The sequence below is a fragment of the Sinocyclocheilus anshuiensis genome, unplaced genomic scaffold, assembly GCF_001515605.1.
Source record: "Sinocyclocheilus anshuiensis isolate Anshui unplaced genomic scaffold, SAMN03320099.WGS_v1.1 scaffold890, whole genome shotgun sequence".
Taxonomy (NCBI): Eukaryota; Metazoa; Chordata; class Actinopteri; order Cypriniformes; family Cyprinidae; genus Sinocyclocheilus; species Sinocyclocheilus anshuiensis.
Genome location: NW_015537986.1, coordinates 919262 through 931533, shown reverse-complemented (window position 1 = coordinate 931533; position 12272 = coordinate 919262). Strand labels below are relative to the sequence as shown.

The following is a 12272-nucleotide window of genomic DNA, read 5'->3' as shown; positions in this document are numbered from 1 at the left end:
TCTCTCTCTCTATCTCTCTCTCTCTCTCTCTCTCTCTCTCTCTCTCTCTCGCTCCAAATTAAAGCAGTTCGCAGCAAAAGCATTTTTTAAACAAAATTGCCTGTCTTTTGCTGCTATTAATTTTATAGAAATTATATATATATATATTGTATCCAGGGGTGTGAAGTAACGAATTACAAATACTCATGTTACAGTAATTAAGTCGTTTTTATCGGTAATTGTACTCTTTTGAGTAGTTTAAAAATTGTGTACTTTTCAGTCGCATCTTCCTCTAACTTAATATGTTAAGGTAAATTTACGTTTTTAAAATGAATAAATTGCGGTGTACAGCATTTATTATGAGGGGGTAGAATCCACAGCTCAGTACTCACTACTCAATACTCATGAGTACTTTTAAATAGGCTACTCTTTTACTCTTACTCAAGTAGTTTTTTGGACAAGTACTTTTACTCTACTCACACTACATTTTTTGGAAGGTAATGATACTTTTACTTGAGTATATTTTTTCAGTACTCTTTCCACCACTGATTGTATCCTAAATAGGGGTTGAATGACTTCAGATTTTTTTTGACGTCGACATTTATGTGATGAAAGTTGAGTCTCTAGGGCTCATCTAGTTGACATGGTTGTAGAGGTCGTCTCTAGGTGCTGATCCACCATCTGGTCTGGATATGGACTGGATCTGGGTGGCTACAGTGACCATCTGGTCTGGAAACAAACTGGATCTGGGTGGATACAGTGACCTCGAAATAAAAGTGAAACAGACTAATATTAGCGTAGATTCCATTCTTCTTATGATGTAACGAGTACATTGGGTGTTATGGAAAGTGTTCCCGGTTCCGGTTGACCTAATTAATGTAGCCTAACAATCCTTTAACGGATTTGAATTATAGAAATGTGATAGTGTGTTATGTGTATGCCAGGTTAAAGAGATGGGTCTTTAATCTAGATTTAAACTTGACAGAATGTGTCTGCCTCCCGAACAGTGCTAGGTAGATTGTTCCAGAGTTTAGTTTGGTATGATTTTGATATTCTAGGTATTATCAAATGGCCAAAGTTTTGAAATCATTACAGTAATCTAAAGCATTACAATAATCTAACCTTGCGGTCATGAATGCATGAATTAACGTTTCTGCATTTGACATTGAGAGCATAGGTCTAATTTAGATAGATTTTTAAGACGGAACAATGTGGTTTTATGAATGCTAGAGACATAGTTTTCAAAGGAAAGATTGCTATCAAATAGCACACCTAGGTTCCTAACTGGTGATGAAGAATTGACAGAGCAGCCATCAAGTGTAAGACAGTGTTCTAGGTTATTACATGCAGAGTAAATTCTGCTTTTTTTTTCAGAATTTAGCAGTAGGAAATTACTAGTCATCCAGTTTTTTATGCATTCTGTTAGTTTTACAAATTGGTATGTTTCGTCGGGCCGCGAAGTAATATATCTATAATATAATATAGAGTATCATCAGCATAACAGTGAAAGCTAACACCATGTTTCCTGTTGATATCTCCCAAGGGTAACATGTAAAGCGTGAAAAGCTTACACAATGTTTCCTGTTGATATCTCCCAAGGGTAACATGTAAAGTGTGAAAAGCAGCGGTCCTAGTACTGAGCCTTGTGGTACTCCATACTAGGGCTGGGTTTTGACACAAATTTCACAATTCGATTCGATTCTCATTCACAAGCTTTTGATTCAATTACCAATTTGATTCGATTCAATATCGATTATTTTGGATACATATCAGGTACAGTACATGCCAATTTTTCTCAAGGAAAAAAAAATCTCAACTAATACTGTAAAATATACAAAAGTCAGTTGGTACTGCATTATAATATTGAAGGTTGAAATTGACTGATTTGTGCTGTACAACTGCTTAAATTACACTTAATGAAGTTTTTATAATAATACAATTAGGCTCCTTTAGTTAGTTTTTTTTTTTTAAATATACACATTTAAATAGTGGCTATCATAAAAACTTGAACGAATTTATTCAAACATAAATAAAACTTTAAAGAACGGTAAAAAATTATAATGAATTTTATTTTTCTGGCTGACTATCGAGTTTATGGTCACCGAATATGCTTTCTGAGGTAAATGTGATGTTACATGAATTGTTTACAAGCTGTTGTATTGACGTCCTTGCGTGGCTGAAACACTGATTGAGCGATTACATGAGACAGGATACGGATTGTAAAGTTGTACTCTTTCTTTTAACTTACCTTGGGATGTTTAGTCATGTTTATTTTGTGCTGAAACTGGTATTAATGTGGAGGAAACTTGCGCCTTGTGCTGCCGCATCTGTTGAACTGCATAGCAGTTCTGTCACTCCACATTAAACAGCGCCAAAATGGCATTTATTGTTTGAATACTGCAATACAATGGACATAAATTGAAATCTGAGACTTTGTTTCATATTAAAAGTACTAACGCACAATGCTTATTGCGATTTATTGGATGGGAGGTGCGCTTCAATATTCCATCCATTAACTGAAAACAGGATAGACTAATCGATTCTCTGGATTTTAGAACCGATATCGTTTCGTAAAAATGAGAATCAATAAAAATCGAGATATCGATATTTTTTACCCAGCCCTACTCCATACTGTACTTGTGATCGATGTGATACCGCTTCATTCACTGCTACGAATTGATGACAGTCAGATAAGTTGCTACGAATTGATGACAGTCAGATAAGTAAGATTTAAACCATGCCAATGCAATTCCACTAATGTCAACATAATTTTGTAGTCTACTCAAAAGAATGTTGTGGTCGATAGTGTCAAAAAGTGTTCTGTTCTGAGAGTTTGTTCAGCTAGTTTTCTGTAACAGGTCAGTGGTTGCTCTCTTAAGCTGCAAACGCAGATTGTTTTTCTTCAATATCAAATGCTTTCCCTAGTAAAAAAAATTATATATTTAAAATAAATTTTTCATACTAAGTAGTTCAAATCTATTTACATATTTACTGATGTATCGCTTGGGACTTACTAATATAAAAGTTATCATTCAACTTCATTTGGAGTACTACTTGTGCACAATGCACATTTCTTAATATTAAGCCTAAAATGTGTTTTAATGTCACTACTGATGAGGATTGTATGATCTTTGTCTTTATGTCGGTCTTTAAATGCAAGATATTTAAAGTTTACCTGAAGTATACTTGCAATAGTTCCACTTTAGCACAATCAAATATATTTCAGTATCTTTAGTTGGACTTCAGCACTACTTCCACACAATTAAAGTTCATTACCGGTAAGTACAAAATTAGTTGTTCCAATTTAGCAGACTTTTAAGTATATCAGTTTAGTATACTAAAAGTACAGTTGCAGTGTATTTTTATTTAAGTACATAAATATGTAAATGTATTTGTAGTATATACTTAGCATGAAATAAATGCATTTCAAATCCATTTTAGTATAGGCCTATTTATTTTTCACTAGGGTTTACTTACTGATGTACAATCTGTTTAAATACTAAAATACTTTTTCCTACAATCAGATCAGGAGAAGAGAACTGATTTTACACAGGAGGAAAACTGATAATTTGAATCAGTTTATGGAGGTACATGCTTTAAAATGCTTTGTGGAAAGACCTCAGAATCTCATAGAGACATTAGAGTGGTTCTTTTGACTTATAAGAGCAAGCAACAAAATGGCAATGCACCAGCAATCACCACCCTAGAAACTGCACAACAATCACAAAGACAACACCCTTGGTACTAAATCAAAATAATTTAAAATCTTTCTGTCAGACTGTAATTTCACAAATAGCGGAAGTGAATCAGTGCTGTCGCGTCCTCTCTTCCTCTCTCCCTCTCTCTCTCTCTCTCTCTCTCTCTCACTCACACACGCAAACACACACACACCCACACTTCCTTGTGCAACTGTATGCAGGCTAGGCCAGTGGTTCTTAATCCTGGTCCTAGGGACCCCCGCTCTGTACATTTTGTATGTCTCCCTTATCTGACACACTGAGTTCAGTTTATGGAGCTCTCTCCTAACAAGCTGATGATCTCAATCAGGTGGGTCAAATAAGGGAAACATTGAAAATGTGCAGAGTGGGGGGTCCTCGGCACCAGGATTAAGAACCACTGGGCTAGGCTATTGTGCAATGAAAATAACCCCATAGCACCATCTAGTGTCCAAGTTGTATGTTTTCAAATTTCGGCACACAATAGGCCAAAGTAGAACATACATAAATAAATAATACTTGTTGTTGTTGTTGTTGTTGTTGTAAAAACAGAGCAATAATCAAGATTACTATTCAGGAAAGACATTTATACCTTGTTTGTGTGGGGGACGCTAAGGGACCTGGATGATGGATAGGGTGGTGCTAGCCCAAAAAAAAGGTTGAGAATTACTGATCTATAGTTAGAATGTAAAATGGTTTGTGAAATATTACAGATTTTCAAATATTTCAGATTATCAAAAATAAATCCGTTTAGGTGAATACAGTGATGCTTTGATTGGTGGAATTTTCTATGCACTGCAGGGTCATGGATAGTGTAGTTCACCAGAAAATGTGCTGTCATTTTATTCTACAGTCAGTGCAGTCATTTACAATAATTTATAATGGTTTTATGATTACTTTCATACAAAATAAGTCACATTACCAGAAATGCTTGATGTAGTATCCTTAAAGCTTTTCATGCTGAAATAGTCCTTGATTCTGGTGTTCATAAAAGAGTGGGTACCATGCAGCCTAGCAACCACTTGCATCTCAATGTATCACTGTTATCAGTACTATACAGCATGCTAGCATCATGGGGGTGAGTTTTGCACAGACTTTCTTCAGAAAATGTAAAAATCAACTTTCTACATTTTTGATCTTCTGTTTTCTTTGTACAGAGTCCAGGAACGCATATCTGTTGGCAGTACTTCTACACCACTGTCAAATACACACATCAACGACACACACACATCATCGCACAGCAAGCACATACACTCTCCCTCCAGAATCCATTCCAGCGGCAGCTTGAGCCTGATTCATCACAGCTCCCAGCACAGTATCAAAGACTTACCCTGCAGCCGAGAGAGAAGCTGGATCACTGCTGAACTGTCTGATAAAAGTAACTTTGAGCCAAAGAACTTGCTTAGTCTTTTTGATGAGGCCACCCTAGAAAGCAAGCCTTGAGTTGTGAATGTAACACTTCTATCAGTATATAGCCAATGTCTCATTTTAAATTGCCATCTGACCTTTTGTAAGATAACTTTCCTTTATGTGGGGAAACATTTAAACCTGGTTTGATTATAGTTTTTCTTGTTGTTTTTGTTTGTTTGTTTTTTGGCTGGTGCAAGTGTGGCATAGTTTGCCAAGACCTCAGAAGACTTGAGATACATGTATATCTTTAAGAGAAAATTATAACCTGTGTAAATTGTACAGAAATTTTGCAACATGTTTTTCAACATGTTGGCATTTCTGTCAGAATAAACCAACTCGTTCAATGATTTGACACTCAATTACAAGGCTGTATGGAAAAAGCATCAACACACCACTCCTAAGTTACTCTTTCCTATAATAAGTTTTATTAGCATTCGGCTAGGGTCACTTCAGACAAAGCAGAGCAACCCCACAAGCAGAAAAATACACACACATTTATGCCTTGCTGTTTTTGTTAAAAAATAACCAAGTTACATGAGGTGTGCATAAGCTGAACAGTTTCTACAATTTGATTGATTACACTCATCTGGGCTGATAGTGGCAGTTGATGTTTCCTAGTGTTAATTACTGAAGTCTAGACTGTTTAATCATGATATGCATAAACCATTGGCCTCTTAAATTCTAACACACTAGTTCCAATTTCTCTGGGGGCCTATTGTTTCAGTGTTACTTTTTACCTTCCTAGAAGCATAAGCATGCACAGGGACATTTTAGTTTTTTTTTTTTCTGATTAAAGCATAAGTATAGAACGTTTTTCTGTAAATTTCCAATAAAATGTTTACATGAACACAATTTAAAATAAAACATGTTTATTAAATTGGGAAATAGCTACTGAAAGACAACTGAATTGCTTCTTTTTAAGATTACACTCAAGTGTGAACATCCTGTGAACAAAAGACATTACTTATTAGTTTGTTTTGCAGATCGAGGGCAATATTTTTTATTAAGCAGTAAAATCTAAATATACAATTTATAAATAAATATTTATAGTTTTGCTGAATATTGCAGTCCTACTTAGTTTGTAAGGTTGAATAAAATTGTTGATTCAGTTATCTGTATTTGGCGATATGATGTAATGGTGTAGAAGCCTGTGAAAATAATGTTTTAATTTGGCATGAGTGCAAAAACAATCCATTTTGTAGCTTATATTTCCAGATTGTGATTGAAGTGAGTTTCAGGAATATAATATAAAATATATTTTAAAAAGTATTAAACTGCAAATGCAAGTGTTTATTGAATGCATTGTTAAATAAACAACTTTGTTTTAAAAAACAACTTTCCAATTAAAAACTAAATAAAAGTTTAGGAATTTTCTGTGGAATTTTCTATTTTTCATATAATATGCAATGACCAGATATAATATGATGGTAATTTGTATGATTCATAGACTTAAATTACTTCTTTTTTTTTTCAATTCAAGTTTTTAAATATATTCCAAATAAAAGTTGCAGAATAACTTGCTCTTCCTGTGAAAGGCACATTGCTCTAACTTTAATATTTAGACAGTAAAATCTATCAACTTGAATAATGTTACAATTAAAAGGAAAGTTTTTAGGATTCTTTCAGGGAAAAACTCAGAAGTAAAGAAGAATTAAATAAAATAATAAACAAAAATTTGAGCAAATACTCAAACTCGAACAACAGCAATTTGCATTTGGAGAAAAAAACTGGCAAATACTTGGCAACACAATTAAAAGCAGCAAACTGACAAAAAAAAATCAATCATTACATCTATTACAAATCAATCAGGCAATATAACTCAAAATGCATCTGAAATGATTTATTTAGGTTATATTACTCAAAACTCCATACTACAGACCAGAATGCATCGTTGGAAAAAGTAAAATCTTTTCTGTGGGATGTCTCCATGCTGCAGGTATCACAAATGCAATCAGAACAATTAGAAAAACCTTTATGCATTCAGGAAACACAAAAGCACTTCATCACATACCAAATAAAGAATCACCTGGTCCAGACAGTTTCCCAGCAGAGTTCAAACTGCCTACATTTCTCTCATTCCAAAACCAAACAGGCATTACAGCCCATGTTCCAGCTACTGTACAGTATCATTCATTAATGTAGACTTGAAAATCATCAGCAAGGTAACTGGCAGGTAGACGAATCTGTGAATTCAACCTTGTTACACCCCGATCAAACTAGAACACTTCCTTTAACACAAACAGAACACCATTTTTTATTTTATTTCTAGATGCAGAAAATGCCTTTGATAGGGTAGAATGGTCCTGGGCCACTTATACAATGAAGGCCTGTTCATGACCTTCGATCTTATTCAGTCAAAATACAATTTACCACATCATACATTCAATATATAAATAAAGTCATAAAAAATTAATTGGTTCTGGTACTCTGAAAATGTTTTATTTCCCCATATACCCCACCATTAAATCTTTAAAACAAGACAAAATAATTCACAAAAATATACATTCTTAATATCTACAGAAAATTACAGTCACTCCAATTCAACAATGAGCTAACAACATAAGTACAGATCAAAATATTAACTGCCAAGAAGTTTGCAGCTGTGTTTGTTCTGTCTTGCAATACCAAAATTCAAATGATTCAATACAGGATTATCCATAGAACACACAACACAACAACATACAATAAACTTCAGTGCATGGGTTACATAAAAAAAAAATCTAATCAATCAATTAATCAATAAATGAATAAATCTGTCCACTTGTTCAAAACTTTTTGTATTGAGGTCATTAGCAGGCTGTCATTCTTGGGTTGTTACGCCCCGTTTAGGGTAAAGGCGTAACATGAAAGAGAGTATGACACAGTAGAGTTTTTTTAAAAAGCGAATGAGCAATATTTTAATGAGCATAACAATGATACAATACAATTGGGGAATTTAGCTTCAGGAGCCGACAAGTCCAAAATAACAAACAAAAACTAATTCTTATATACATCTACCTGCCCTAGTTCACAAAAGAAAATACAATTACTTCCATAGCTCCCTATCCAAAAACAATAAATAAAGGTTCCAACAAAAATGGCGTCGGACTCCCTACCTCCCCAAAACACTATGTACAATTATTTACAGTTATATTTTAATTTATATAGTTTACAGAGCTAACAGATCCAAACAGGTGCAATCCAGAATCAAAGTCAATGAATGTGCAGTAGTTGGAATTACTAAACTAAGCAAACTAACTAACAAACAATCAATCTCTCACAGGCAAACACTCGAATGAACACACACAGGTACTCTCAGTCTTACTAACATGGTATGAAACTAACTAGCAAATTCAAGCAGAGCAAACACAGCTAGTGAGCACAAGGCTGATGTAGGAAGTGATGAAGGAGGCTTTAATAGGTAGCTAGGAGTCAGCTGACCAGACAGGGCGTGGCACCAATTAGACTGCAGGAACCAATCAGTTTTCTTCCTGGACAGAAGACTCACAAACACCTCCCAAAACAAAAGAAAACACAGAAATAGAACATTGGGGACGTAACACCCCCATACACAAGAATAAACATGTTTCATGTTTAAGGACAAGTTATTGACAGCGAATCAACAATAACATTACCCTTGCCTTTCTTATACTTGATGTGCAAGTACAGAAGTTTCTGTAGAAATTTTTCTGATGTAGTGAAACTTGTATCCAGCCATGCCTGGGAAACATCGAAGTTCTCTCTTTGTCTGAAGTATGGGAAAATTAACAATGGCAGTGACTTTTGGCTTCTATTGGTCGTACAGTACCCTGTCTGACTTCTTTTCCTAAATGTAACAGTAGCATGGCAAAATTCACATTTGGCGAGGTTTAGAGTTAAATTAGCTTCTTGAAATCTAGTCTTAACACTTCTACTAAATGTCTTCACTGTCTTTACTGTCTTCAAATGACTTTCTCAGGTCTCTGAATAACACACATCGTCAAGATAGGCTTCACAATTATTCATATTGGACAGCACTTTACACATCAAATGTTGAAATGTTGCTGGAGCATTTCTAAGTCCGAAAGCTAATACCTTATACTGTAGGAAGGCATCTGGAGTAGCAAATGCTGAAATCTCCGATTTCCGACTTGCCAATAACCCTTGAGTAAGTCTAACTTGGTTACAAACTTCTCCCAATTCTGACAATACAAGCTTCTATTCTTGGAAGCAGATAGGAATCTGCTTTGGTGACCTGGTTAACCTTTCTGTAGTCTGTGCAGAAGCATGAGGACCCATCAGATTTAGGAATCATCAAGCACAGTGAGCACCAGGGACTAGAGCTAGGCACAGCTAAATCATGCTTCACAAGGTAGTCTATTTCCTGTTTCATTAACTCACGTTTCACAAGGTTTACACGATAAACATTTAGCTTAATTGGACAATGATCAGGCAACATCAATACCATGCCTTAATACAGAAGTTACAGTAGGCACATCTGAGAAAATAGGAATTTTCCAATTAACTGTAACACCTCATTTTGAGATGACTCGGGCAGGGGCGTAAATTTCGTCTAACAGTTGGGGGGACAATAAACATACAATTTCTCAAGAGCAAGTTTTGAAGGGGACACAAATAATACAGCTAAAAATTTTACTTGTAAGGATATGTATTCACAGAGGAAAGCCTTACTACTAGTAGCAGGGAGACCATGCAAAATTAGACAACTTCAAGCTGTGGTCGCGCCACGACAGCGGTCGTGTCCCTTGTAGACATTACTATCAGTCAGTGTTGTCAAGTCCGCGGTTTTCCCGGGGAATTGGGCTACTTTATCACTGTTGCCGCGGGTTGTTTTTCATGTCCGCGGGTTGAAGCGAACCCAGTAACGTGTATTTTAACCCCCGGAACATGATTTTTGTTGTGAAAACCTAGCAACCCTTTCCCTCAAGCAGGTAACGTTATTATATGCTAACATATCGACTCATCAAAAAATACATTGGCATCATCTGTGTTAAAGAGAAAATAATCACTTCATCTCATGTTTAAGTGAATAAAATAGCCTTGACAGACTTACTGGAGTTCCACAACTACTGGCTTCTCTCTCACCAGACTTGTGTATGTGTGATGTGAAAGAGGAAAGCAGGCATTTGGACCAAAGCACTGTGAGGCAAGGGAGGGGGAGACTCAAATTGTTTCTAAACTTAGAACGCATTTTTGCCCCATTTGCGTTTGTGTTGTTTTACTACTTACACAATTATTTAAAGTATAAAACATTTGTATTTACAATACACAGCGTGGTTTTTAATCATATTTTTAGGGGGGACAACCCTCAGATGGGGGGTCCTGTCCCCCCCGACCCCCCCGGGATTTCCACCTATGGACTCGTGTAAATGGGAGAGTTTTGAACTTAAAGTTGCAAGGGTTTCTGAATTTTTGTAAGGGAGCACCGGATATGGCAGCACTGCCCAAACTAAGACCATCCACATATGGAGAATCAGCAGACGAAACAGCTTTTACAGGAACTGCTATAGTGGGAGAAGTTGAGGCACATCTAGCATTCTCAGAGTCTGAGTGTGAAACGTATGATTTCAACATGTTTATGTGGCAAACACGTGACTTTCGCTGCCTCTCAGGAGTTCGTACAACTTAATCTGTATCACTTAGTTTCTCTTCTATTTCATATGGGCCTGCAAACTTTGCTTGCAGTGAGGCACCCAACAAAGGCAATAACACAAGCACTTTATCACCAACCTCGAATGAATGTTTGACAGACTTTTTGTCATAATTATCCTTCATTTTGAACTGTGATGAGACTAAAGATTAACGTGCTAGCTTCCATGCAGAATGTAACCTTTCACGAATTGAACCGACATAATCTAGCACAAGGGTGGTAGACTTAGATGAGGGGGCCTCAGCAAGGAGATGCACTTGAAGCACTTTAATGCTTCAACTTTAACTTTAATGGTCCACGAAGGGAGTGTCCAAAGATTAATCCAGCTGGACCCAAGGACTCTTGCACAGTGTTACGAAATGCAAACAACAAAAGTGGTAACTGCTCATCCAATCTTTCTGATGTTGTAAACAATAAGTACGAATCATAGTCTCTAAGGTTTGGTGAAATCGTTCAATAACACCCTGAGACTGAGGATGATTAGCACTAGACACAGTGTGGGTAATGTTCAGTTCTTTCATTACCTTATGAAACAAAATGAGCGAATTCAACAAATGTTTGACTGTGGATTTTTACATGTCTTCTGAATTTCTGAAGATAGGCCTCCGGAACTAACTCATACGCACGTAATACTGCCGATTTAATCACATCATAATCCAATCTTTGACCAACAATTAAGACTATATCTGTAGCCAGTACTAAATTAGAAAATCAAATTCTTTGATTAAGTCTATATGGTGCCCTGGTGGCCTGTATACAGTAGCCAGTACAAATGTCAAAAGGGATTTATTACTCAAAATAGATAACATTACATAAAGCACCATCACTTGAAACCAGACCTCTGGGTAATATTGTTTGCTTTGAAGTGGCATCTCTTCACTAATTGGTGTTCTTCTCGAGGAGCGCCGTCAGTTCAGTGCTTCCAACAAGAAGGGTTGGAGAGGTGATTATTCCACCATAAAGGTGTACATGGCTGCAGGGCAGGACTTACGGGGCCGGGGGCCCTTGGGCTTGAGCTTATGTTTGGGCCCCATACCTATTCTACAAATGCCCTCAACTAGAACATTATTATGGAGTAACACAAAATACACAAAAATTTAAATATGCTTTCAGGTTCATATACTGTATACAATTAATAGGCAACATGTCTAGCCTAGTCAAAGTTTAGATGTAATATTAAATAGTCACTATAATACAATAAACAGGATGTGATCTCTCAGTTGAGAGATCAAAACCCTGAAATAACACTGAGCAGAAAAAAACAAAGAGATGTATTATTAAAAAAAAAAAAGTGACGTGAGGCCAAGTATGGTGACCCATACTCAGAATTAGTGCTCTGTATTTATCCCATCCAAAGTGCACACACACAGCAGTGAACACACACACACTGTGAACACACACCCAGAGCAGTGGGCAGCCATTTTTTGCTGCAGCGCCCGGGGAGCAGTTGGGGCTTCGGTGCCTTGCTCAAGGGCACCTCAGTCGTGGTATTGAAGGTGGGAGAGAGTGCTGTACATTCACTCCCCCCACCTACAATC

The 12272-nt window shown here is 36.4% G+C and overlaps 1 protein-coding gene across 1 annotated transcript in view; it reads left to right on the top strand.

The window, feature by feature from the left end:
• The window catches only part of pkmyt1 (protein kinase, membrane associated tyrosine/threonine 1), a 26975-nt gene extending 21109 nt beyond the window's left edge, over positions 1 to 5866 (top strand). Inside the window, exon 8 of the mRNA XM_016468844.1 lies at positions 4853 to 5866. Within this exon, the coding sequence (XP_016324330.1) occupies positions 4853 to 5138 (286 nt within the window). The 3' untranslated portion in view covers positions 5139 to 5866. The remainder of the gene's footprint in view (positions 1 to 4852) is intronic.
• The last annotated feature ends 6406 nt before the right edge of the window (positions 5867 to 12272 follow it).